This window comes from Cotesia glomerata, linkage group LG2 (assembly GCF_020080835.1).
Source record: "Cotesia glomerata isolate CgM1 linkage group LG2, MPM_Cglom_v2.3, whole genome shotgun sequence".
In the NCBI taxonomy this organism is placed as follows: Eukaryota; Metazoa; Arthropoda; class Insecta; order Hymenoptera; family Braconidae; genus Cotesia; species Cotesia glomerata.
In genome coordinates this window covers 30411586-30438539 of record NC_058159.1, presented here as the reverse complement: position 1 = coordinate 30438539, position 26954 = coordinate 30411586, and the positions used below count along the sequence as shown (strand labels likewise).

Below are 26954 nucleotides of genomic sequence, written 5' to 3'. Positions count from 1 at the left end.
TTTTATGGGATATTTAATCTTTATTTGATATAATTTTATGAAGATTTAATTAGCCATCTGAAATTTTTAGAATTTTTTTAATGAAAATTAATTTAGCAGATATTTGATAATTTTAAGAATTTTTTTAATAAATAAATTATAGCAAAAAAAAAAAATTGACATGCAATTGAAATAAATTTGATTGTTGAATAAAATAAAAAAATTATCAAGTGACTGCTAACTTTAACGTCATATTTTTTTATTAAAATAAAATGAAACATTTGACAATTTTTCATTTTTTTGAATCAATAAAAATTATAAGTAAAAAAGTATTTTTTTTAAATTGCACTTAAAATTTTTCAAATTTTCTACATGTCAAATTTTCTCTTTTAATTTTTTTTAGTAAAAAAATTATAAAAATCTACCAATGTCAGCTGATTTAATTTTCAAAATTTTTTAACAAATAAAATATTACAAAAAAAATGACATTCAGAATTTTTAAAAAATTATAAATGCAATTTTTTAAAAATAATTTTTCAGAAAAAATTTATTTACTAAAATATTTAATATTAAAATGATAAAAGAAAATTTATAATGTCAAGTATCTTTAGTGTCTTATAATTTTTATTTTTGATGTTTGTTTTTTGATAAGTTATTTGTTTATTTTCAAAGTAAACAAAGAGAGAAATTCTGTAGAATAGAATAAAAAATTCCAACGGGATTATGACGTCATTTTGTTGATTTTTAAGTGGTAGGTTGATGAACTTAATTCTATAAAAGAATATTTTAAAATTTTAAATTGAATAAAATATTGAAATAATTTGTATCATAGTTTTTATTAGGATATTTACATTATTGATAATTAATACTAATTCACACTTGAATCTTTTACAAATTTGTAATATTATTAAAGTTTTACAATCGCACTCGATGATTTTTTGTAGAATTAAATTATGAAAAAATTTTAATTACTTGTATAACGGTACAATATATAATAACATCTAAATAACCGAGTCAAAAAGCATTTATCAGACTCACTATTAATTATTATGTAGTTATTACAACACAAATTGTGTAATATCAGTCGACACAGTAGTTTGATAATACATGATTTTTAGATTCGATATCTTTCTACTATCGAACTACAATTCATACCTACAAATCATAATTAGAGCACTGATGAATAATATTTAAATTAATAATATATTTAAATTTCTGTCAATATTTTATTTTATCTTTTACTTCACTAATTATGATTCAACTATACAAAATTAATTTTTACAATGAGCAAATGCTTAAAGTATACAAATGTCCCTGTTTTAAACCCAACAATTTTTTTATTTCACAAAACAAATAATATAATTTTGAATAAAGCTATCTACTAATAAAATAAACATAAAAGTGTCTTTTTAAAGATTCAAATATAAAAATTAATAATTACAAAGTAATAATTAATAAAATAAACTAAAAAATATTTCTTATACACAATTAATACCTGCGTTTATTTGAACGTGAATTTAATAAATTGACTAAGGCCTCTTTGATATTAATTAACATTGCAAGATTTATTATTTTATATACTTATTAAAAAGTAGTGAAATTTGATATCAAGCAAATATTTTTTCTTTTTTTAAGCAACATACAATCACAGCAGCTGTAAATTTTTTTTCTTTACAAAAACAATGTAAAATATTCTCACAAATTTTCATAAAATGAAAACATGTATATAATTCCTAATATTAATTATTATTATTAAAAAAATGACCTCTTATATAATTTCAATTTAAATCAAATAAAAATAATATTAAATATTAATAAATAAATTTTAAATCTACAATATCAATCTAGGATTATCAATACATATAACTATAGTGCGTTATTAATTTAATAAAACAGAATGCCTAGGTCAAACACCATTCGACGTAAGCGGACTATCAGGAGGAGGTCTTAACAAATCATGATACTGCATAAGAGCTTCTCTGAGCGACCTAGAAACTTGTGGAGAAGCTGTCGCCAAATTACACTCAACTAGACAAGGGTAAAGTTCAATTAATTGCATCCAAACAGACCTTTCGACTTTATTAGCCGGAGCTTTTTTCAGAGAAACTACAAGAGTGGCAACAGCCTTCAATACAAACGAAATCTCTGACATTCTGTACCGAGGCAACGGACACTTGCTACTTCGTCGTTCGTCTTCGATGTACCGCCAAAGGACCTCCTGAAATCTGTGAAGCAGAGCAGTGACAGCTAACCGTCCAGCGATGCCGCCTTCATCACAATCTTTAGTATTATTTTCAATCGACAGTTCGGGAACATTATTCAGCCCTTCAAGTAACGAAAATTGCAGCAGAGTTTCAAAGCAAGTCTTCGCAAACTCTTCCCTTAATTTAGTCTCTCCGTTCATTTCAATATTCGTAGAAGTCGCGGAGTGTATCGAGCCTTTATTCAGCAACATGATCACCCTTAAAATAAATTGATGCGGTATGTGTTGACTATGCGGCAGAACTTTATCTCTGAGCAGCTCCATAACTTGACAATCAACCGCTTCATCAGCTTGAATCTCATCAATGTTCCTCTCGACTTTAACCACACTCTTGGGGAACAAAAATTCGTCCATAGTATCAGCCAAAACCGGCCACATGCTTTGGAATTTTTCGGGATACATCCTAGCCAAAGGCAAGCCCGTGTGTAAAACAGCCAGGAGACTTGTCACAGCTAGCTTCCACGTGGTGGAAGAAGGACAGGCGTACTTCATCGCTAAGGGAACTCTCAGTGCTTCAATAATGTGCTTCAAAATTTCTTCATCAATCACAACTTGCTCTGCGGCTGTTTTTTGATACAAGTTAACCACCATAGTTAAAGCTTTCTCTCCAAAAGGTACGTAGTTCATACTCACCCAGTCAGCAGACATGCCTCTTACTTGGGACAAGTGCTTCGTTGTCAATTTCCCGTAAGTAGGCGCGTGACAAGCGAGTTTTGTAAAATTTAGCAATTGCAAAAATATCGACCCGATCATAGTTCGAAGATTGTCAGCGCCTGTAAGCGCTTCTTTCTGAAGAAGCTCCATTGAATGAAGCACTCCGTCTTGCAGCTGAGTCAGCACGACGTCTGGCACCGTCGGGAGAATATACGGGGTCGATTCTCCATGAACTGGAACTTGCACGACGTTCTTCAAGACTGTGCATAATTTTTTGAGATCTGATCCCGTGAATTTCTTCCTGATATGCTGGAATAATGCAGGAAATATCTGAACAAGCGCAGCGAGGAATGCTTGGGAAGGAACATAGGGCTCTACTTCGTCGTCATTGGGTGGAGTTGCGCTCTCCATGCCTATATTTAGCCAGACGCGCCAGGCGACGAACCAAAGATTCTCTGGCTCTCCAGCAGGCATGCTTTCACTATTGTCTCCGTTTTTTTGAATGTACAAAATTTCTTGGAAAGATTTCAAAGCTGCTAAAGATACTTCGTTGTTCTTACTCAACGCGGAGTGTTCGATGAACTCGAGTAAAAGTGACCAGGCACGAGGAAAGTCTCCTAGCATTTGAAGTAATTGTCTTTTTGTGTTAAAGACCCTGGCGACTCCGCTTAGAGTTAAAACTTGGGTCTCTGCCCACTGTTTTTGCGCAGTGTTTCTGCTGTGGTGGATCAAGATGTTCCCGCTGGTGTCGACTTTTTCGTTGCTAGCAGAGCTGGATAAATTACGCACCTTGTCTAGAAGTGGGAATAGCACCTGCCAGAGGACAGCTTGCCAAGTTGGCTGATTGAGCAAGCCTCCGTGGGCAGAAATTGTCGAGAATAATGTTTGACTGGCTGATTTACGGACAGCTGGTCTTGAATCGACGCAGAGGTCTCCTAGTCTTGTGTAAAGGCACATCCAGAGTTTGTCAAACGGCGGCATGTTTGTCGTGCCCGGAAAGTCGGGGAATATTGAACCGGTGTCGCCTTTTAAAGAATGACACAATTTTTCTTGGTTTTGAAAAAAGTAGTCGCTTAAATTCCACATTAGTCCCACGGCAGTCAAAGAAATATTAAGCTCTTGGGTTTGTGAGCCGAATTTAGCAGCCGTGTCGACGCAGAGTGGAAGACACCGCCAGGTCATGACGGGCAAAAAGTCTGTGACTACTAACTGAAGACACTGGAACGCGATGCGAACTAGAGTTTCACCGTGGTGATCAGAAACAGCGCCAATGATGCCGAGTACTAGGGGCCAGCCGTGGAATAGAGTCTCTCCTCCACCCTGGAGAACCTGAAAAACGATTACATGTTTAGGTTTTAATATGTTTAATGATTTACCAAAGAAATAAAAGATCAAACAGCTATTTCTGGTTTCAAGAGACTTTTAACTGAATATATTAAGATGAAGATTGATATTTAATTTATTGATGTTAAAAATTTATGACCTCAGACGTATTGTATGATATTATATTATTTTTATTTTATATTATTAATAACCGAAAGTTGAAATTAAATTAAAAGACGATGTGCAAATGAATAAATTGCAATAGAGTGAATTATATTGTAATTTATATATATATATATATATATAGTAGGGTGGCGCAAAAAAACCGACTATTTTTTTTTTTGAGTCTAGAGTGAAAAAAAGTCAGTTTTTGATGTTTTAAGAGCCCTCTCCAAAGAACAGCTCAAAAAAAAATTTTTAAGAGATCGCTCCAAATTTTTTTAAATTTCAAAAATCGTCAAAAATCGAAATTTTTTTCTTTTTTAATTTTTTTTCTCGTTACTTCATAATTTTATAGACCGAAAAAAATAAGTTCCTGAAAGTTTCAATTCAAAATTTAAATTTTGAAAGGTCGCTCATAATTTTTTTTTAAATTTCAGAGTCAAAAAATACTAATCCAATTAAATAGTCACTAATAAATTAAAAAAAAGTTATGAGCGACCTTTTAAAATTCACATTTTGAACTGAAACTTTTAGGAAAACCTTTTTTTTTGGTTTATAAAATTATGATGTAACGAGAAAAAAAATTAAAAAAAAAAAAAAAAAAAAAAAAATTCGATTTTGGACGATTTTTGAAATTTAAAAAAATTTAGAGCGACCTCTTAAAATTTTTTTTTTAAGCTGTCCTTTGGAGAGAGCTCTTAAAACATCAAAAACTAACATTTTTTCACTCGAGACTCAAAAAAAAAAAATAGTCGGTTTTTTTGCGCCACCCTAATATATATATATAGCCATAGGTTAAATAAATAAACCATTATTATTAACCTGGAGAACACACTCCAGTTGACGCCGACGCACGTCGGCATGTCTGACTGAAGACAGTTCTGCTAGAGGACCTAGTAAGAGAGTTTGAAGCTTTTGATTGTCTCGAAGAGGTTGGGGGTACTTGTGCTGCAAGGCTGCTTTTACTAGGTAGGTTATCGCCTCGACACCCCACTCCCGCATTCTAATGTGCGGATGCTGGCAGACTTCTAGCAGGTGGTTGGTCAAAGGTCGCCAGAGAACTTCCACTCGCGGAAGATTTACCAAGCCAGTTTCTAGAAGCTTGGCTACTGCGAACAAAGAAGGCTCTCTGTTGGAGTAAGCCAGCTCCATGGCTTCTTGGCTTAATTTACAGAGTGCGTCGATGAGGTGGTGCAAGGCGACGTCGTCCAGGTACTGACTGCTCTCGAAAAGCCGGCTCAGCATCGCGCTGAGCACTGGAAGATCTGCCATCACTGCTGTTGTTAAAACGGCGTTAGTGTCGGTGACTGTTCTTCCGGCTTTTAAAGATCCGCCGGTAGAAGGCTTGAGGCCGAGGATCCAGACCAGGTGCTGGAGAGTCGTGAGCACCAAGTGCCAGGCGCTGCCGAGGATGCTTCCGTGGCAATGCGCTAGCATTAGCAACGCACGCATACATTGCAGATTTTTGGCAGTCAGCATTACGGAAATTTGCTGCGCTCCGATTGGGAGCGAAGCTGTTGGTAGAGGCGTTCCTACTACGACTACCTGCTGGCGGTAGTCCTGCTCGCCCATTGTTGAAGGATTGTACTGGCTCGGTTCTTGAAGACGAGCTGACGGAATCCCCTGGGGTGCGCTATTTAGGACAGTCAGAGCGTAGTGTGGAGGTAAAGACGCTTTGCAGATCGCTGTTATGAATGCGTCACGGGGAGTTTGGAGTTCTAGCAGTCCGCAGAGCGATGCGAAACTCTGTATCGCTTTTAAGACATTCTCTGTAGCTGTCTCGTCGGTACTTGCGTCGACTAGAGGACTCAATGCTGCTAATAGTCCGCACCAGCTTGAGTTTATTAATTGTATGTGTAATTTGCGCTCGGATTCTGTTGCATTGTAACGATTTTCGCCGTTCTGCTCTTTAGATCCTAGAATCGCGAGAGATATCGAGCCTATTATGTCGAGCAAACATGCGTACGCGATACTTATTCCGTAGCCGTCAGGAATTTGTGGTGGTTCTATTTTGTCCAGCATTTCTAAGTAGACTGACTTGGCTTGACCGCTGGAGAAAGTTGCGACTACTGGGAGCCAGACGCCTCGGGAATAGAAACCAGGCTGAGGTGTTACTCCTGGGCCCACTGGCATTCCTGCTAGCAGACTTGGCGCTGCTCCTTGTGCTGATTGGACCGCGGCTGAAATTCAGCAATTTTAAATATTAAATTTAAAATTATTTTAATTAGATTGTTAGAATATAATTTATCACGTAACAAATGTCAAAAAGGTGGATAAAATTTTTTTTGTTGCTTATTATTTTGCAAACATATTTTAATCTGAAAAATAAAAAAATTCCAAGTTTAAAAAAATTTGTGCCTCAAATTATATATTTTAATGACTCTAAGAGTGAAAATAAAAAATATTTTTATTATTAAATAGCTATCAAGCTACTAAAGCGCAAAATTTCAAAAGTTTTGAATATATTTAATTATCATAATCATTTTTTTAAAAAAGTGAATTTTTTCTTAATCGAAATTTGACAAAAAAGTTTCAAAAGCAGTAAAGAGAAAAAAAATTGGGTAATTTTTGAGAATTCCAAATAGAGTCAAATAAAATTTAAAAAAAAAAAAAATTTACAATTTTTAAAAAATTCAAAAAAAAATTTTTCGTTGCTTATTTTGCTTCTTTTTATAGTTTAATTTGTCATATTTCACCTTTATTGTGATATTACTTCATCGATGCTGAATTATTTTCATGTTTCATCATAAAAAACATAATTTTTTTACACGCTTTTTTAGCTTTAGAAAAATTTTCCCAAAGTCAAAAATTTTTTTTACTAATTTTGACGTTTTGGACAATATTAATTTAATTTGCCAAAAGAATTTTTTTTTATACACCCTTTTGGTATTTGTCACGTGATATATTAATGGTTTTAAATGACTACCTCCAGCAGCTTGACTAGCAGCAGGTGAATTAATAAAAAGATTATGTACGTAAGCACCCAGACTGTTGACTATATCTTGAAAAATATGCGTGGTATGTTGCTTTAAATCGTAACACTCGCAGAAGCTTGTTAGAAGATCAGTGTGTACTGTCATTTTGTGCAAAACTTCAAGCGCTAAAGCTCGTTGCCAAGCTGGCTTGTCGGGATCCAGAAATTTTACAATTAATGATAAAAATATTTCACACTCAGTGACCTGAAAAATAATAAATTAATTTATATATATCAAGAGTCTTGACAATATTTTTTTTTATTTAAATTTACGTAATAGTTTTACAAAAAAAAAAAATATTGAAAAATTTAATATTAAAATTCTAAGCTTTAGATTTAATTAAAAAAAAAATATATTTACCAGTAATGAATGATATTTTTGTACTAATATAGAAACAACTCTCAAAAGTCTCATGCTTATTGGAAAATACGGCTTATCAAGAGGCGTGGCTTGCTGTACTGAAGCAGGTACAGAGTTACGGTATTTAATATTAGGTGAGAACAATTTAATAACTAACGCACAGACGCGTTCTTTCAGTAAAAAACTAAATTCCGGGTGCTTAAAAAATACAGAGGAGAAGTTTGTGAGGACAGACTCCAAAAGCTCCAGTCCAAAAGTCCTCGTCATCTCGGTAATTCCGATCAGCCAGTACGGCGAGTCGGCGTTTACCAATTGCACGAGGTCCTGAAACATCAAAAAAGCATCAGCAGCACAGGGAGCCAGTCCCTTTGGCGGCTGCCCGGTGCATGCTTTCAATTCTTCCAACACGGTTTTCTCCATCTCAACTTCACTTGGATTTTTCTCATCTTCGGCTATCACACGTTCGAATACTAATGACACTAGTTGTCTTACTGTAGCACTCGCTGTGTTTATCGTTGTCGAGTCTTTCGTAAAGTGGAGTCTGAAGCACAGCACTAGGTTCCTCGACAGTATTTCTCCGTGGACGATTGTGTTGCTTGTCAGCAATAGAGTTACTGTCTGCAGTACTTTTACTTCCTCCATACCGAGCTCCATTAACATCCATAGTGTGTCTGTTATATAACGAGCTCCTTTTTGATCTATTGCTTGCTGGGTTATCAGTCTTTGCATCATTCCCAAACAAAACTACGGCAATTATTTTTAAGTTATTAATTATTCATATAATTTATTATGAAAATTAATTTAGCAGATGTTTTATAATTTTAAGAATTTTTTTAAAAAATAAATCATGGCAAAAAAAATTTAAAAAAAAATTGACATTTAGAAAATTAAAAAATTCAATTTTTTAGAAATAATTTTTCGAAGCAAATTTATTTATTAAAAAAAATTAAAAAATTATTAAGCGACTGCTAAATTTAATCTCATTAATTTATTATTTTATTTAATGAAAATTAAGTTAGCAGACAATTGAAAATTAAAAAAATTTTTTTTTCATTGAAAAAATTATTAAAAAAAATTTTTATTTGTAAATAACTTGAAGAACTATAAGTGCAATTTTTAAAAAAAGTCCTTTTTAGTTCCAATTTTAATAAATAAAAAATAATAAAAAAATTAAAAACGTCGGCTTACTTTAATATTATTTTTATTTAAATTATAAATAATTATGATGCTTAAGTTAGCTGACAATTTTTTTAAAAAATCAATTAAATAAAAATACTTTAAAAAATTTCCACTTAACCATTTTTTAATTTTTTATAATGAATTAATTTTTTTCCAAAAAATTATTTTTAAAAAATTACATTCTTTATTTTTTAAAATTTCTATATATCAATTTTTTCCACTTTTTTATTTGTTGAAAAAATTCTTAAAATTATAAAATATCTGCTAAATTAATTTTCATTTTTTTTTTTTATAGTAATTTTTTTAATGAAAAAAAATTTGTGAGTTTAACTTTAGTGTCTTAAATAATAATTATTTATTTTAAAAATGTACCTTGATAATTTTAACATCCTTACTCTCACATCCTTGAACCAGAGGATAAAGAATTTGATTGACAATAGGATAAATCGGAGTTCCTGGATTGTTTATAGCTGTTCTCAGCTTTGCCATACACTCTTCGCATGACTGTAATTATAATGACAAATAATTATAATACATACCGACAACGTAATAAATAACAAATGACAACTAACTTCTTTTATTTGTGGATATTTTTTTTTAGTTTCTGAACTGAGTGTTTTTAAATCGGCTTGCAGGGATTCCAAAAATTTGGTATTATTTTCAGGATTATATCCTATTGAAGTACTCGTCATTTTACCTGCAATTGTTATTAAATACTTATTATTTTAATAATTAAGGATAATAATACAACTGCAGATGACAAGGGTTGTTGATCAATATAAACAGTTTGTTTAAGATAATAAATACCAAATATTTTTATTTATACTGGTGAGATGATTGCGAAGATGTTACTTCATGTCGTATTTATCTGATAATATTACACAAAAACACTGTTTACGTTGATGACAGTCTTTAGCGAAGTATTGAGATGAGTTGGCAGCTGTCTGATTATTGAAGGTTATTTCTATTCTCGTTAAATTATATTTTTCTCTCTTGATTTCGTGAAATGGGATTAGTGACCCGCTCGCCCGACAGATGGCGCGAGCTGTCAATTTTATGACGCTAATAAATATATGTATAATAATGCTGGTGCTGTTGTGACAAAAAACAAAGAAATAAAATAAACTATCAACGTACTTTTACTTTCAACGCTTTCAAATTGTTTGAATTCACAATTCAATAAGAGACTTAACTTGAATATTTATTAATTAATTAATAATAATACAATTATTGTTATTGTAATAATTTTGGAGTGTAAACAGCTGGAGATTTAGTATTTCTTACGTTTGTTTTTGTGAAAAATAATCATGTCTGTTGATCAGATTCAGTACTCTGAAAAATATTGTGATGACAAATTTGAGTACAGGTTAGTAAATTTGTTTAATAATTAATTAATTTTTTTATTTACCTGATCGATTTAACAATTGGTTTTTTAATATTTTAGGCACGTCATTTTACCGTCTGATATTGCTAAAAATGTTCCCAAGTCGCATTTAATGTCTGAGACTGAATGGCGTAATTTAGGAGTACAACAAAGTCCTGGTTGGGTTCATTACATGATGCATGGTCCAGGTAAATATTAATTATCATATTATTGAAATTAACTGACACCTGTCAATTTTTTTATTAAAATTAAGTATAATAGTTAAGTTAGCTGACATTGTTAATTTTTGGAGTTATTTTTTGATTATTAAATTAGAATTAAATATTATTTTAAAAAAATTTCACTTATAGCTTTTAAAGTTTTTTAAAATTGAATTTTTTTTTGTGATAATTTTACTAATAAAAAAAATTCTAAAAAATTTCAGATGTAGGCTAACTAAATTTTTATAAATTAAGTTAGCCGACACTTAAAAATTTTTTAATTTTCTTTTATTCAAAAAATGACAAAAAAAAAAAAAATTTTCATTTGTAAAAAATTTTAAAAACTGTAAGTGCAATTTTTTAAAAATATTTTTTTGTTCTAATTTAATTATTAAAAAAAATTAAAAATTTCGGCTAAATTTAGTATCATAATTTTTTTTTAATTTTATAATTAATCAATTAAAATAAAAAAATGCTTCTAAAAATTTTTACTAATAAATTTAAAAAATTTTTAATGACATCAAAGTTAAAAATTATTTGATTATTTTTTAATTTTATTTAACAAATAAATTAATTCCACTAAATTATTTTTAAAAAATTTCATTTTTAATTTTTTTTTAAATTTCTACAAGTCAATTTTTTTTTTCATAATAATTTAATTGCTATAAATTTATAAAAAAATTTTTAATGATTGTCAAAACTCCACTTTTATTGATGAAAATTAATTTAGCAGAGATTTGATAATTTAAAAAATTTTTTTAACAAGTAAAAAAAAAGTAAAAAAAAATTGACATGTAGAAATTTTAAAAAATTAAAAATGCAATTTTTTGGTAAAAATTTATTTGTTAAAAAAAACTAAAAAATAATCAAGTGACTGCTAACTTTAATGTCATCTTTTATTTATTATTTCAAGTAATTATTGAATGTAAGTGTTGTGAACATGCTAAAATTTTTAATTAGTGAATAAAACAATTTTTTTATTTTTAGAGCCGCACGTTTTGTTATTTCGCCGAGCAAGGACAGATTTACCGGCACCCATAAGAACCTCACAAGCAGAAAGTCGAGCTACTCGATGTAATTAAAGGAACAGACATATTTATCGAAGCATGTTATATATATTAAGAACATAATTATTTATTTTTTGTATTATTGAATTGAATACGCGTTCGTACTTGAATAATTAATAGTGTGTTGTAATAAGTACTAGCAACGGTTTTATTCCAGACAAAAGTATTTATTAAATCTTTACAACTATCAATTAATATGGAATAGATATAGTTAAGTTAAAAATTAATAAAATTTTCAATTTTCATATACACAATCATCAGATTCATTAAAATCTAATTCATCCCATTTACATAATCATCATGGAAGTAATAACTAAAGCAAGAGATTATATTTTAATACTTATGAAATATTTTATAAATATATATATTTTTATAAATTGTAAAGTTAACGTGCTAGGTGAGTTATTAGTGCAGCACACATTTCAAAAAATTCCATTGTACGGTGACCACCTGTTGTGGGTATCATTGGATCTACAAAAATTAATTTTATTTATCACTCTAATTAATACTCTTATATAAAAAAAAAAAAAAAAAAAAAAAAAAATAAACATTACCTCTATTAGGAATTTCAGTTTCATCAGATACAGATTTAAAATCTAATAAATAACTACGGTAATCCACTTGATATAATTGTAATGACATATAACTGTATCGCTCAGTTAATTTATTCTTGCGTCGTACTCTCACACTATAGGCATTTATAATTTTCCATTCCTTAAAAATAAAAAAAAAAAAATACATTAATAATTTAAAAAAAAAAAAATTTATTCACTACATTGAGAAAAATTTCTTTAAAAAAAAAATGTAATCTATATTATTAAGAGATTTAGCAAAATGATAATAATTATTTAGGCTGCATTTGAAAATGACGTTGTATCTCGTGAACTATTGACATTTTTAAAGATATAAGCTCATCCCGATGTTACACTCATCGAAACCTTTCATTTGAGTACCCACATCAATTTTTCATATATTTATATATATTATATATTATATATATGTATATATGAAAAATATATGAAAACGCATGTGGGTACTCAAATAAAAGCTCTTGACGAGTGTAACATCGGGATGAGCTTATTTTTTTAAAAACGTCAATATTTAAAAAAGTACAGTACAATTTAACAAAAACCATTATTCAATAAAGTAAAATTTTAATTATTTATAAGAAGTAAGAAGTTAATTTCTTAAAAATTTTATTTCTAAGCTGAAGAAATAAATTTCTTTAAAATTTCCATTAAATTAATTTCATTTAATAAAAAAGTCCATTTTTTAAAAACGAAATTTTTTTTCAATATAAGAATATGTACTTACAAAATCAAGATTTTTCATAGTACGAAAGACTTCAGTCATAATGTCATTAGGTTTTGATTGTGACCGAATACCTAAATGCCATTTGGCTCGTTTGGTAGCAGTGGCAGCAGCAGCAGCTTTGCCTTGTGCAACTGATGGAACACTAGCTGACTGAGACCGTTCTCTGAATGCTAAAAATAAAAATGTAATAATTAAAATTTATTACTAAAAAAAAAAAAAAATCCAATGAATAAATAAAAAATAATTACGAGCAATTCTTTCGGGATGAGGCCTGATCGGACTGTTAATAGAATCATTAGACCCAGTAGTAGTAGCAGGAGGAGGAGGACTAGAAGCCATATAAAACTCCTGGTACTCAGTCTTGGCAGCTTCATCAGCGATCCGTTGATTATCGATAATCAAATGATAAGCAATAGCCAGATTATCATGAGCATCGCCATTCAGCAAAGCCGCGTAAACTTCTTCTTCTTTGACGTTGAACTTCTCGCAGACTTCATTGATAGCTTCAACGTCAATCACCGAGGACTCTTGCTCGACGCTCGAGGGGAAAAGGTAAGCTGGCAACTCCTTCTGGAACCACTCGTGCTTCTTTATGTCTTCGATCGTCGAGCGCTTCATCGGGTCGATGTGCATCATGTGGCACAGGAGGTTCACCACGCTCTTGTTTAGGTACTCCGGAATCGGGAAAATCCCGGATTTTATTTTCCTGAATAACGTCGGGACGTGCTCGTCGTCGAACGGCAGGGTTCCGCAGAGAAGAGCGTAGAGAATTACTCCACAAGACCAGATGTCTATTTCAGGACCCGCGTACAATTTTCCTGATATTACTTCAGGCGCGGCGTAATTTGGCGAGCCGCAGGACGTCCGCAGGAACTCTCCGTCCGTCATGATGTTCGACAGACCAAAGTCAGCTATCTTAACGTGTAAATTGTGGTCCAGAAGCAGATTCTCCGGCTTAAGATCACGGTGGACTATCATGTGTCGGTGACAATAATCCACTCCGGAAATAATCTGCTGGAAAAAACGCCTGGCTTCGTGCTCCTTTAATTTTCCGTGCTTGACAATGTAATCAAACAATTCTCCGCCTGATACATACTCCATTATCATAAATATGTCTGTTGGAGTGCTTATTACTTGGTATAATTTAATTATATGTGGATGACGGAAGAGCGTAAGGTTTTCTATTTCACGACGGATTTTACCTACTACATCTAATGTTTTTATTTTTTGACGGTTTAGAATTTTTACTGCTACTTTGTGTTTTGTTATTACGTGCTCTCCCACTGAAAATTTTATTAATTAACAATTTATTGGATTTAATAAGGTAAAAGAACCAGTTATTGACACTTGCAATTTTATTTTAATTAAAAAAAAAATAAATTAATAAATATAATTTTAAATAAATATATCCAAATAAAATATAGCCATTTTAAATGTTACTAAATACACAAATTTACGCATGATGTTAAATACATTGGGGTAGTTGTCTATATTCGACAAAAACTAATTTATAACACCTGTTCATTCATACATAAAGTAAAAATTAGGCTCTACCCTGATTATCTTTACAATGAATTTCAACTGAATGCAAAGTATTATGAAAGGGTTGCGGTCAACCAGTCAGATCGACAACATTCCGAATTATCAAAACTCTAGAAAATTTTAAATTCCGCTCTATTCAAAGTTTATAAAATACATTAGCTTAAATAGAATATCAGCCGAAAAAGAATTTTGTAAATTATAAAACACCGAGCTATGGAATATAGGTAAACATAAATCTTATATTCCTCGAGAGTTAAAATTGATTTAATTTCGAAAAAGGTTCGTTCCAACGTATATTCATCTGAATAATGATTCGGCTGAAAATTACTCATCCAATTAAACATATAAAAAAAAATTTTTTTTTGGTAATCGATGTATTTTTGTATGAAACGTGTAGAAATGCAAAAAAAAAATTTTTTTCTGTATAAAAATTTTTTTTGGACTTAGAAAAAAAAACAAAATTTTTATTATACGCCCTTATGGCATCCGAGGTGGGTCCCGGGAGCCATAAAGGCGTATAAAACAATTTTTTTTCGGGAATCAACGTATTATCGTCCGAAATGTACAGAAATGCAAAAAAAAAAATTTTATACGCCCTTATGGCATCTGTAACGCGATATATTTACATTTTTTGGCTAAATTAGTGTTCGTCTGTTCATTCATTACGCGTAAAAATGTTCGTTATTATGTTTTTTAATTTATTGAGACTTTGTGACTTTGAAAGATTCTATTAATATAGCTTTAGTTTTTTTCTTTATTCAAGATTATATTTTTCGGAATTTTAAAATTTGTAAAATTAATTATTTTAAATTACATTTCATATTTACTTTCTAAGTTTTAGTAATTTATTAATTCAGAATGTTGTCAGTCTGACTAGTTGACTGCAACCCTTATGAAACTAGAAATAACTCCGAATTTAAAATAAAAAAAAATCAAAACAATTACTGCGGAAAAAAAAATTGTATATAGAGGTATACATTGGTACAACAAATTACCATGTATAATAAATAAAAAGCGATTAAATATGTTTAAAATAGAGCTAAAAAATCATATTATAAATAATGTTGATCGTTTTAAAAATATAAATAGTTATTAATAATGTATATATGTATTTATTTATTTGAAAGGAATTATTTATGTTTATGTTTATTGTAAATAACAAATCTAATAAACAATAAATATTTTAATTTTTTAATTTTAATATAATTGGTTTTTTGAGAACATTTTATTTTTTTAATTAGAATAAAATTGCAAGTGTCAAACAACTAGGCCAGTGTCAATAGCTGGGTCTTTTACATTATTTAATATTTTATTTTTTTTTAATAAAAAAAATACATACTTTTAACTTTACCAAATGTACCGACTCCAAGAGTGTTTCCTAAAATATAATTGCCAATTTTAACTGTTGGTGCTTGAGGTGTTTGAACTCTTTCTGCCATTTTGCTTTTATCTAAATAAATAAAAATAAATTTTATCAATAAATTTAAATGAAAAAAAAAATAATAATAATAAATAAATAATTTACTTGTTTATAGGAGGTGACCTGAGAAAAAATCTATTTAAAATATGAAAATGTGATCACGTGTCGCGTACGATGGATAATTGAATGGTGATAACGAATCACGCCACTACATATATATTTGAAAATCGTCAATGTGGGGCCTGAAATTCATGTTTCATAACAATACCCGTTGATTATAAGCTGTCGTACTAGTGATGATGATTCATTGTCACTTTTTTCAGTTTGTTTTTTTATCCTCTCCTCGGAACGAGGGCCTACGACGTATTACTGTTAATTGCACACACACTTTTGCTAGTTACTGAAAATTAATTGCAACTTTTGTTTATTGTCAATAGAATATTTATTATCCATTAATTTTAAAGATAACTAGTAGGCTAACAGACACAATCATTGTTGTTATTATTATTATTATTATTATTATTATTATTGTACTCTGGCGTTTTGTATTATTATTTATGACACTGTCTGTCTAAATTTAGCAAGTCGTGAATCAAGAAGAAAATAGAACAGAACTGATTAGTTTATTATGTATCAGATGATCCGAGCTTATCAGTAATCACAACAGATCTTTAGTATCAACAGCTGTCATTTTCTTGGTGGGATTATTTATTAAATAGATGTCACTACTTCATATTTTTTAATGTAATCTGTAATCCTGTAAATTTTAAAAAGCTGTCATTTAAATTCCATTTTTTATTTTTTTAAATTGTTCCATGTCAATTTTTTCTGTCATAATTTATTTGTTAAAAAAATTAATCTGATAAATTAATTTTCATAAATTTTTTAAATAATTAAATCAAAGTAAGGTAAGAAAAATTATTTGTAAACAATAACTTAATAATATCTTCTCAATTACTTAAAAAAAAATAAAAGTTATAAAATTTTTCGATCAGATTAAATTAGTCTCTTATTAATCTATTGTACTTACACATAATTGTACATGACATACTCAATTTCGATTTGAAAATATAGTTTTTATAGTTTAATTAAAACTTCATATTTTCTTTCAAAAATTATGATTGGTTGACACTTAAATATAACATTACTTACAATATTCAGGTAAGTGTAATTAATTAATTAAAATTTTTCCACCAAAGTGACAGCGTAAAATTAATATCTAATAATAGTATATTACACACCTAGGGAAGTAAAGTAAGAAATGTCTCAGATCACATGTAATTGTTGGCCGAGGCGAAGCCGAGGTCAACAAACATGTGATCTGAGGCTTTCTTATTTACTTCCCGAGGAGTGTATACTATTTTTTTGTCCGACGAAGGCGGAAAGCGGCAACTTAGTTTAGCGCAGCGGGACGAAAGTTGCCACTTTCCGCCCGGAGGGCAAAAAAAAAATATACAATTTCATAGAAAATATTTTTAATTATACATAAAGTAATTTAAAAAAAATGGCAATGAGATATATTCTCGGCTACACGTTTGCTTGGACGGCAACAGCTTCAATCCTAACTCTAGGTAATTATTTTTATAAATTTAATTCCTATTTTTAAGTATTCTTTATCATAAATAATTTTTTTCAGCTTTATATCACATCTTGACTGGCGAGGGAGAAAGAATCAGCATCGCTTGGTGAGTAAATACTTGTAATTAATCTTGAAATTCTATTAATTATTCTATTATTATAATAAAATAAATTACCAGGTTCTTGGAGCATTCTTCACCTCACCTATGGGCAGGTTTGGGTATCTGTTTATCCGTATCTTTGTCAATCATCGGCGCAACTCTGTAAGTAAAAAAAATATACTACACTAATTTTGATTAAATTAAAAATTAATTAGAATAAAATCTATTTTACCTTTATATTAGTGGAATCTTCACGACTGGAGTGTCAATAATGGGAGCCGGTGTCAAAACACCAAGAATCAAGACCAAGAATTTGATTTCTGTGATTTTCTGCGAAGCCGTCGCAATCTACGGCTTGATCACATCGATCATACTGATTGGAAAAGTATCTTCAGTTTCTAATATTGAATCCTTGAGCTATCACGCGAAGGAACAGATGATAGTATCAGGACACATAATATTTGGAGCTGGTCTAGCAGTGGGTTTTGTCAATTTATTCTGTGGTCTCGGTGTGGGGATCGTTGGATCCAGTGCTGCGCTTGCTGATGCCGCCAATCCTGCATTGTTTGTTAAAGTTTTGATTATTGAAATTTTTGGCTCTGCTATTGGGTTGTTTGGATTAATCGTCGGTATTTATATGGTGAGTTTTCGACAGTTTTTATAAATAACACTGAAGTTAACCGACATTAGAAATTTTTTTAGAATTTTATAACCATAAAATTATTATGAAAAAAATTTAATAAAAAATTCTCCATGTGAAAATTATTATTTAAAATTTTTAGAACCATTTTATTTTATTAAAATTGAATGAAAATTAATTTAACAGATATTTAATAATTTTTAGAACTCTTGTTAACAAATAAATTACGGCAAAAATATATAAGAAAAAAAAATTGACATGTAGAAAATTTTAAAAATTAAAAATGCAATTTTTTAAAAATCATTTTTTCGAATTAATTTAACTGTTAAATAAAATTAAAAATTGATCAAGTGATAGCTAACTTTAATTTCATTAAAATTGATTCGTAGAAAAAAAATTTTTAAAATTGACAGCTGCCAGCTAACTTCAGTATTATTTTTTATAAATAATATTACTTGACAAATTTTGAAAATAAACATGTATATTTTATTTCAGACTTCGAAAGCAGACATGTCAATTAAATCAGCTTAATTTTTTATAAATTTCTGAATAAATTTGTAGAGAAAAATAATAATAAATAATTTAAATAAATTTCAAGATTTTTAAAATGGAAAATATAACTGATATATTTATTTGGATCTATAAATATATTTGAAATAATCAATAGTGAGTAAAAAAAGGAGATGGATAAATAAAACGACTCAAGTGTCATCTACGGGAGCGCTGAAAAATTAAAGATATTGATAATGATGATAAAATCCATTTCTACAAAGTGGCAATAGTGCTTTCATGTTCATCACATGACAGTCTACGGGTGTGAACATCCAAATTTTGTTTGTAGTATTTTAGAAAAATTAAATAAGTGTTAATTAGTTTAAATTTTACACAATTAGAGACCACTGGAGTTGTAGGTAATTAAATCCGTGACACTGAAACACCTTAAAGTTGATTTACATTTTTTTGCACGAATATTGATTGAGCAGATAACATACTTTTGGAGTCGACTGTTTAATCCCTACTTTTAATCTTTTTAGGAATATTTCATTTCAAGTTTATTGAAGTAATTACTCAAAAGAGTTCACAATGAGGTATATATTAGGTTACACGTTTGCTGGGACAGCGACCGCAGTAATTTCCGTTTTAGGTGAGTGTTAATTTTTCCCATAATTTTTATGACATTCATTTAAAGTTAGCAGTCACTTGACCATTTTTTAATTTTTTTTAAGAAAAAACAAACTTGCTTGCTCCAAAAAATTATTTTTTAAAAATTGCATTTTTAATTTTTTTAAATTTTCTACGTCAATTTTTTTTTCGCCATCATTTATTTGTCACAAAAATTATTTGATAATTTTTTAATTAATGTGTTACTTTTTTAGTTTTGTATCACACTTTTACTGGAAAGGGAGAAAGAGCCAGTATTGCCTGGTAAGTTAATAATTAATTAATTAATTAATTTAATTATAAAAATCTACTTTATTAATTTTTTCAGGTTCTTGGAGAACACGTCGCCATATATGTGGGCAACCTTGGGTATCAGTTTATCTGTTGCTCTCTCAGTAGTCGGCGCAGCTCTGTAAGCATTAGATCTTAACCTAATAATAATAAAATATTATTTGGTAATTTTAATGAAATTGAAAAATATAATTTTATTCCAGCGGGATTCATACAACCGGAGTATCGATCGTCGGCGGTGGTGTAAAAGCGCCGAGAATCAAGACTAAAAATTTGATTTCAATTATTTTCTGCGAAGCAGTCGCTATTTACGGTCTCATTACCGCGATTGTCTTGTCGGGAATAATCGCGGAGTTCCCGTGGAATGAAACGATGATGAGACCGGAGTTGAAGGAGAAAAATTGGGTCGCAGGGTACGTGATATTCGGAGCTGGTCTGGCTGTAGGGTTCGTCAACCTCTTCTGTGGAATAGCTGTCGGGATTGTTGGATCCGGAGCTGCTCTTGCTGACGCAGCAAACTCCGCACTTTTTGTCAAAGTTCTTATTGTTGAGATCTTTGGTTCTGCTATTGGTCTCTTCGGGTTGATTGTCGGCATTTATATGGTAAGTTTGTAAAATTAACAATGATACTGAAGTTTGCTGACTTTTAATTTTTATAACAATTAAAAAAATTTCTTATAATTTTTTTTCATAATAATTTAATTGCTAAAAAATATTGAAATTTTTATAATAAATAAATTAATTATAACTAGCAATCTTGCAGTCACTATAACTAAATAAAATTTTGCTTTATTAAATAATGAATTTTGTTAAATTGCACTGTATTTTTTTAAATATTGACATTTTTAAAGATATAAGCTCATCCCGATGTTACACTCGTTGCGAGCTTTCATTTGAGTACCCACATGCATTTTCATATATTTTTCATATATACCACATATATATAATATATAAAAATATATAAAAAATTGATGTGGGTACTCAAATGAAAGGTCTCGATGAGTGTAACATCGGAATGAGCTTATATCTTTAAAAATGTCAATAGTTCTCAAGATACAGGGTCGTTTCTTGATTATGTTAAATTGCACTGTACTTTCTTAACTATTGACCTTTTCCAAGATAGAAGCTCATCCCGATGTTACACTCGTTACGAGCTTTCATTTGAGTACCCACATGCATTTTCATATATTTTTCATATATACATATATATAATATATAAAATATATAAAAATTGATGTGGGTACTCAAATGAAAGGTCTCGATGAGTGTAACATCGGAATGAGCTTATATCTTTAAAAATGTCAATAGTTCTCAAGATACAGGGTCGTTTCTTGATTATGTTAAATTGCACTGTACTTTCTTAACTATTGACCTTTTCCAAGATAGAAGCTCATCCCGATGTTACACTCGTTACGAGCTTTCATTTGAGTACCCACATGCATTTTCATATATTTTTCATATATACATATATATATAATATATATAAATATATGAAAAATTGATGTGGGTACTCAAATGAAAGGCCTCGATGAGTGTAACATCGAGATGAGCTTATATCTTTAAAAATGTCAATAGTTCTCAAGATTAAAGGTCATTTCTTAATTATGTATCTGGAGATTTTTTCAAAAATTTTTCTTATTTTCTTAAAAATAGTTTTTATTATAATTTAATTGTTATAAAAATCTAAAAAAATTTTTTAGATGTCTTTGAAATTCAGTATCATTATTATAAACTTATAATTTATTTGAACTAATTCATTTTTATTTATTCCAGACCTCAAAAGCAAAAATGGGCGATAAAGCAGTTTAATTTAATAAAAATCGAGCTCGAACTCGATTGTATAAAAAAATTAGATTTAACTTCCTACGTTTAATGTTGAAAACCAGAATGAACGTGTTATGATTGGAAGGGCCGGTGTAATGCACTTTTTATTTGGCCCTTTCATTGGATATTGTCTCATTGGTTAGATTTTATGTAAATGAGTTTAAAGAAAAAAATTATTGAGACCTAATACTAATTCTAATAATGATAATAATAATATATGATTAACGTTAGTCAACAATTAACAGCATAATTGATGTATATAAACTTACAGTCTACCTTTTCAAGTAATAACTGCTGTAAAAAATTTAGTTTTTTTTTTGTTTAAAGATCTTCCTTTCAAATTAAATAAATTCATTTAAATACTTATAGATTTTAATAAAATACATGTAATTGCACAATAATAAATTTAGTTTACAAATTCATGAGTTATTACAACATCGTAATACATAAATTGTAACAATAGTAAAGATTCGATAATAATTACGGTTATAATTATAAAAAGTATTAAAAATATATATATATATATTTAAATGTATGTATGTATGCAAATGCTATTGAAAGCACTGATAAATAGTTATAAACAAAATACTTATTTATTATTTACTCTTTAAAATCCTATGGATATCTTCAAATGCTGATTTCAAATACTTTATGTATTCTGAAGCGTCTCGATGGTCTCGGTAAGACGTCACTACTGAGCCTAGCTTGTGATCTTGGATCATATATCTATAAACAAATAAATTTATTGATTAAAGTTAATTTAAAAAAATTTCTGCAAGTTTAAGTCATAAATTAAAATAAAGGGCAAAATTTTTAAATAAAAATTCTTACATAATAATGTCAAATTTCATGAAAATTAAGTTAGCCGATATCTAAAAATTTTTAGAATTTTTTTCTTATTGAAAAAATCATTAGAAAAGAATAAAAAAAAATTTTCATTTCTAAACAACTTGAAAAACTAAAAGTGCAATTTTATAAAAATTAATAACGTCGGCTAACTTTAGTATTATAAAATTTTTGATATTACGGCGAAAATATCGATCCTATTAAAAAAAAAATTTTTTGTAACAAAAGTTGTAGGAAATTTAATTTTATTCATTGATTCATTTTATGAATCTTAATTTTATAATTACGGTGAAAATATTGGTGGTGTAAAAAAATTATAAGATCCCAAGCATCACATAAAAAACTGTTGACTTTTTGGTAAATTTTATTTAACAAGAAGTCAAAAATTAATAAATATTAATTCAAATTCAACAAAATATTACTAAAAAAATTTTTGTGCCGCTTGGGATACATTTTTTTAGAAAATTAAATTTCCTATAACTTTTGTTTGAAAAATTTTTTCATACTTAAGCGGTACAAAAATTTTTTTGGTAATATTTTGTTGAATTTAAGTTGACAATTTTTAATTTTTGACTTCTTGATAAATAAAATTTACCAAAAAGCCAATAATTTTTTATGTGACGCTTGGGTAGCAATATTTTCGCCGCAATATCAAAAATTTAAACAATTTATTCTTAAATTGCGACAAAAATCTTGGCCCAAAATTAAGACTCATAAATAAAATACCCAATGCCATATCCGTCCTCGACAACTGGTCCAAATCCTCCAGCCATAACTTCTGGACTCGACAAAGTTGAAGTAGACAAAATATTATGATTCAATTTTTCATAAGCTGGATCTTTGAACAGAAGAGGCATTCTGATACCCTCAGACTCTTCAAAAATCTTTCTCAAAGCGAATAAATGTCTATCAAAGCCCTGGCCCATCGCAGCTTCTTTCACGAGATTATTGTGCGCCTTGCTGCATTCTAACATAAGTTTTTTCAGCTCATCATCACCGACTGAGGAAGCTCCATGTTCAACAATAGCCTTGCAAAGTGCTATAGTTTCATTTGTACACGATCTCACTGTCTCGGTACGTCCATGTTTGAAAGCTGAGGTGCTGCAAGACTCGTAGGTCGCTACAGCCCTTTTTTCTTTCTTGTAAAGAGCCAGTTGAAACGCCAGCTGCATCACTGCGTCTGGGCTGACTTTGAATTTCTTGCACTCTTCCTTGCCGAATTCTTCAAAAATTAAATAATCAATAGTTAATCTATCTTGAGTCCAAGATTTATACTCATTAAAATTACACTGAACTATTCCTTTTATTTTATCATCTAATTTAAAGTCCAGTTTTCTTATTGAAGTTGGTGAACTTGATACTGAAGCTTCGTCTTCGGGATGAAAGTGTGGGTTGTTAGAAATATCATGTTTTAAATTCTGAAATAATAAATTTTTAAATTAAAATTATATTAGCTGACATTTACAAATTTTTAGAATGTTTTTTTCAAAGTATTTGGGCTGTATTCGAAAATCGTCTATTTCTAGATATATAATTAAGAAATGACCGTGTATCTCGTGAACTATTGACATTTTTAAAGATAAAAGCTCATCCCGATGTTACTCTCATCAAGACCTTTCATTTGAGTACCCACATCAATTTTTCATATATTTTATATATTTATATATATATGAATATATGAAAAATATATCAAAATGCTTGTGGGTACTCAAATGAAAGCTCTTGATGAGTGTAACATCGGGATGAGCTTATATATTTAAAAATATCAATAGTTAAGAAAGTACAGTGCAATTTAATATAATTAAGAAATGACCTTTTATCTTGTGAAATATTGACATTTTTAAAGATATAAGCTCATCCCGATATTACACTCATCAAGACCTTTCATTTGAGTACCCACATCAATTTTTCATATATTTTATATATTTATATATATGTATATATGAAAAATATATCAAAATGCATGTGGGTACTCAAATGAAAACTCTAGATGAGTGTAGCATCGGGATGAGCTTATATCTTTAAAAATGTCAACAGTTAAGAAAGTACAGTGCAATTTAATATAATTAAGAAACAATTTTGTATCTTGAGAACTATTGAAATTTTCAAAGATATAAGCTCATCCTGATGTTACACTCATCGAAACTTTTCATTTGAGTACCCACATCAATTTTTCATATATTTATATATATTATATATAAATATATAAATATATATATATATATATATATATATATATATATATATATATATATATATATATATATATATATATATATATATATATATATATATCAAACATGCATGTGGGTACTCAAATGAAAGCTCTTGATGAGTGTAACATCGGGATGAGCTTATATCTTTAAAATCTTCAATATTTAAGAAATTACAGAGCAATTTAAGAAAAGTCATTATTTAATAAAATAAAATTTTAATTAAAGATAATTTAATTTTTTACCTTGAAATAGCGAAGAACAGCAACACCATCACCCCAAGAATGTTCAAAATTAATCCCCGCGACCCCGTCGCCTGACATTATCAACGAAAAGGATTTATCAAACCACCTGTTAGTGCCATCAGCATGCAAGAATAATCTCATTAATTTAATATAATCATCTTCAACATGATCATCATCCAAGGCAAACACAAATGCAGCCGAGTCTATTTTATGCAAGACACCCTCATTGCCCAAAGCCAGCAAATGCCCCCGAATTTTTGCCCACTGGTCGCGGTGGGCTGTTGTCAAGACTCCAACTGGACAGTCATTGGGCGGTCGCGGGTCATTCAGGATATAATTCACACAAGAAGCTATTTCCAAGGGTGGAAGAATTTTTCCACTGCTGTCGATGATGTCCATCGAGTAGAAATGACCTTTACGCATTATTATAATGTGTTTTGATGAAAGGTCGTGGCTCAGATCGTCTTTGGTCGGCAGAGGAATGCGAGTTGTCCCGAACAGGTACGGAAACTGAGACATATCTAGCGGATAAGCCTAAAAAATTTTTTCATTATTAAATATTTAATTAATTAAATTAATTTAATGTTACAGCAGGTAAATATGACTTACTTTAAAGAGGTAGGCTCCATAAGTAGCAATTTTCGACGGCAGTAATCCTGTGACTGTTCTAAAAAAATCAGTGTCTGATTTTTTGGGGTCAAGGTGGAAGACTTCAGGCTCTAGAATTCCAGCTCTCAGAGACTTCATAAATCTCGCGGAAGAAATGAGCAAGTTGGTAGCTTTCACCAGGGGTTTGTTATAACGGAGATCTTGTTCCTGAACAAAAACCAGCAGGGGGTTATAATTAACCGGCAGAGGCTTTCTGTCCCTTAAGTACATATCAAACCAATAACCGCTGATGTAACTAGTGTGCTTGTTATATTTATCATCTTCCAGGAGCAATTTTTGCAGGGGAGGTCCTTCATCAGACAGGAATTTCAAGACACACGTCGAGGTTTCTTTGAACTCTTTGGCAGTCAAAATCGGTTGCTGGGCTTTCAAGTACCTTCTGCAAGAGTCTTCGAGCTTTGGAATCGGCAATCTTGGCAGAGAATCTTGAAAATGCATTGTTGGCAGCTTGCTACGTTGGATGTATTCATATTTATTGGCTTCGTTGGTTGTTCTAGTGATAAATATTCATTTTTAGATGCATAGAATTTTTAAGTAAAATTTAGTTAGCCGACATTTAAAAATTTTTAGAATTTTTTTTATTGAAAAAATTAGTAAAAAAAAATTTTATTTGTAAAAAACTTGAAAAACTATATGTGTAATTTTTTAATAATATTTTCAAGTTCTAATTGAAAGAATGAAAAAAAAAAAAAAATTATAAAATTAAAAACGTCGGCTAACTTTAGTTGTATGAATTTTTATTTATTATTATGACATTGAAATTAGCACACTTGACAATTTTTTAATTTATGACCTAAAAGTTAGCAGTCACTTGAACATTATTAAAGTTTATTTATCAAACAAATTTGTTCTGAAAAATTATTTGTAAAAAATTGTATTTTTTATTTTTTAAAATTTCTGGATGTCAATTTTTTTTTGCCATAATTTATTTTACAAAAATTTTTAAAATTATCAAATATTTGCTAAATTAATTTTATTTAACAAATAATTTTTTCCTGAAAAATTATTTTTGAAAAAATTGCATTTATAATTTTTTAGAGCTTCTAAACATAGAATTTTTAAAATAAGTTTTTCTTGCTATAATTTATTTGTTAAAAAAATTCTAAAAATTATCAGATGATTTTCAATTTCAGTGTCATTAATTGTAAAGATAAAAAAAAACTTACTTTGATCGATTAGTTATTGTATAAATCACAGGCTTGAATCTCTTGATAGTTCCATGAGTCTAAAAATAATTAAATATATTTATTATATATATTTATAGTTAAAAAAAAAAATAAATTACCTTGATAGTATTAAAATGCGTGGAAGTTTTCAGAAAAATCATATTTTAATTGTTTATAAAACTTGTACTCAATGACAAGCTTATTGTTGAGTACAAATTAACTGTTTATTAACAATCAACACAGTAAATACTTTCACATTACCGATCGGTAAGATATAAATTTATTTTGTTAGCTTTAATTTTTTACTATAGCCAGAATTTTTTAACTGACAGCAGTTGATCAGCTGATCTATACACGTAGTCTTGCTCATAGGTTATATTACGCTGTACTATTTAAAT

General features: G+C 29.5%; 6 protein-coding genes across 7 annotated transcripts; 3 read left to right on the top strand and 3 right to left on the bottom strand.

Annotated features, from left to right (window-relative positions):
- Nucleotides 1-796: 796 nt before the first annotated feature.
- On the bottom strand, nt 797-9867 carry LOC123259525 (protein MON2 homolog). The gene is made up of 7 exons (XM_044720079.1): nt 9703-9867; nt 9468-9592; nt 9268-9399; nt 7717-8460; nt 7308-7560; nt 5204-6561; nt 797-4225 (listed from the first exon to the last, which is right to left on the bottom strand). Exons 2-7 carry the CDS (start codon nt 9585-9587, stop codon nt 1886-1888), a joined length of 4947 nt encoding a protein of 1648 aa, XP_044576014.1. The 5' UTR covers nt 9588-9592; nt 9703-9867; the 3' UTR covers nt 797-1885.
- Nucleotides 9868-10001: 134 nt separating this feature from the next.
- LOC123259559 (cyclin-dependent kinases regulatory subunit-like) lies at nt 10002-11795 on the top strand. The gene is made up of 3 exons (XM_044720142.1): nt 10002-10261; nt 10340-10467; nt 11467-11795. The coding sequence occupies exons 1-3, from the start codon at nt 10203-10205 to the stop codon at nt 11559-11561; spliced, it is 282 nt and encodes a 93-aa protein (XP_044576077.1). The 5' UTR covers nt 10002-10202; the 3' UTR covers nt 11562-11795.
- On the bottom strand, nt 11693-16471 carry LOC123259538 (5'-AMP-activated protein kinase catalytic subunit alpha-2). Its single transcript, XM_044720111.1, has 6 exons — nt 15928-16471; nt 15742-15852; nt 13109-14143; nt 12861-13030; nt 12101-12260; nt 11693-12017 (listed from the first exon to the last, which is right to left on the bottom strand). Exons 2-6 carry the CDS (start codon nt 15839-15841, stop codon nt 11932-11934), a joined length of 1551 nt encoding a protein of 516 aa, XP_044576046.1. The 5' UTR covers nt 15842-15852; nt 15928-16471; the 3' UTR covers nt 11693-11931.
- A 490-nt stretch (nt 16472-16961) lies between these two features.
- Nucleotides 16962-18726, top strand: LOC123259553 (V-type proton ATPase subunit c''2-like). Its single transcript, XM_044720137.1, has 6 exons — nt 16962-16983; nt 17289-17393; nt 17459-17507; nt 17580-17663; nt 17745-18141; nt 18637-18726. Exons 2-6 carry the CDS (start codon nt 17327-17329, stop codon nt 18670-18672), a joined length of 633 nt encoding a protein of 210 aa, XP_044576072.1. The 5' UTR covers nt 16962-16983; nt 17289-17326; the 3' UTR covers nt 18673-18726.
- A 167-nt stretch (nt 18727-18893) lies between these two features.
- LOC123259554 (V-type proton ATPase 21 kDa proteolipid subunit-like) lies at nt 18894-22003 on the top strand. The gene is made up of 6 exons (XM_044720138.1): nt 18894-19052; nt 19176-19285; nt 19518-19566; nt 19631-19714; nt 19797-20196; nt 21367-22003. Exons 2-6 carry the CDS (start codon nt 19225-19227, stop codon nt 21400-21402), a joined length of 630 nt encoding a protein of 209 aa, XP_044576073.1. The 5' UTR covers nt 18894-19052; nt 19176-19224; the 3' UTR covers nt 21403-22003.
- Nucleotides 22004-22009: 6 nt separating this feature from the next.
- On the bottom strand, nt 22010-26804 carry LOC123259534 (carnitine O-palmitoyltransferase 2, mitochondrial). 2 transcript variants are annotated; one of them, XM_044720103.1, is made up of 6 exons: nt 26676-26804; nt 26557-26615; nt 25331-25883; nt 24722-25255; nt 22990-23681; nt 22010-22143 (listed from the first exon to the last, which is right to left on the bottom strand). In XM_044720103.1, exons 1-6 carry the CDS (start codon nt 26715-26717, stop codon nt 22014-22016), a joined length of 2010 nt encoding a protein of 669 aa, XP_044576038.1. In that variant the 5' UTR covers nt 26718-26804; the 3' UTR covers nt 22010-22013. The 2 variants fall into 2 exon arrangements, with proteins under 2 accessions (XP_044576038.1, XP_044576039.1); XM_044720104.1 differs by having other exon boundaries at nt 25331-25880.
- Between the last annotated feature and the right edge of the window lie 150 nt (nt 26805-26954).

Coding starts and splice junctions, on each gene's coding strand:
- LOC123259534 (XM_044720103.1), bottom strand. CDS start 26,717: ATGATTTTTCTGAAAACTTCCACGCATTTTAATACTATCAAG. Junction 25,884..26,556: donor ACAATAACTAATCGATCAAA/GTAAGTTTTTTT, acceptor ATTTATCACTAG/AACAACCAACGAAGCCAATA. Junction 23,682..24,721: donor CTGTTCTTCGCTATTTCAAG/GTAAAAAATTAA, acceptor TTATTATTTCAG/AATTTAAAACATGATATTTC.
- LOC123259525 (XM_044720079.1), bottom strand. CDS start 9,587: ATGACGAGTACTTCAATAGGATATAATCCTGAAAATAATACCAAATTT. Junction 9,400..9,467: donor AATATCCACAAATAAAAGAA/GTTAGTTGTCAT, acceptor TTATAATTACAG/TCATGCGAAGAGTGTATGGC. Junction 7,561..7,716: donor AAAAATATCATTCATTACTG/GTAAATATATTT, acceptor ATTATTTTTCAG/GTCACTGAGTGTGAAATATT.
- LOC123259554 (XM_044720138.1), top strand. CDS start 19,225: ATGAGGTATATATTAGGTTACACGTTTGCTGGGACAGCGACCGCAGTA. Junction 19,286..19,517: donor CGCAGTAATTTCCGTTTTAG/GTGAGTGTTAAT, acceptor TTACTTTTTTAG/TTTTGTATCACACTTTTACT. Junction 19,715..19,796: donor TCAGTAGTCGGCGCAGCTCT/GTAAGCATTAGA, acceptor ATTTTATTCCAG/CGGGATTCATACAACCGGAG.
- LOC123259553 (XM_044720137.1), top strand. CDS start 17,327: ATGGCAATGAGATATATTCTCGGCTACACGTTTGCTTGGACGGCAACA. Junction 17,394..17,458: donor AGCTTCAATCCTAACTCTAG/GTAATTATTTTT, acceptor AATTTTTTTCAG/CTTTATATCACATCTTGACT. Junction 17,664..17,744: donor TCAATCATCGGCGCAACTCT/GTAAGTAAAAAA, acceptor CCTTTATATTAG/TGGAATCTTCACGACTGGAG.
- LOC123259538 (XM_044720111.1), bottom strand. CDS start 15,841: ATGGCAGAAAGAGTTCAAACACCTCAAGCACCAACAGTTAAAATTGGC. Junction 14,144..15,741: donor TACATTTGGTAAAGTTAAAA/GTATGTATTTTT, acceptor TAAAATTTTCAG/TGGGAGAGCACGTAATAACA. Junction 12,261..12,860: donor CTATGAAAAATCTTGATTTT/GTAAGTACATAT, acceptor TTTATTTTTAAG/GAATGGAAAATTATAAATGC.
- LOC123259559 (XM_044720142.1), top strand. CDS start 10,203: ATGTCTGTTGATCAGATTCAGTACTCTGAAAAATATTGTGATGACAAA. Junction 10,262..10,339: donor GATGACAAATTTGAGTACAG/GTTAGTAAATTT, acceptor TTAATATTTTAG/GCACGTCATTTTACCGTCTG. Junction 10,468..11,466: donor TTACATGATGCATGGTCCAG/GTAAATATTAAT, acceptor TTTTATTTTTAG/AGCCGCACGTTTTGTTATTT.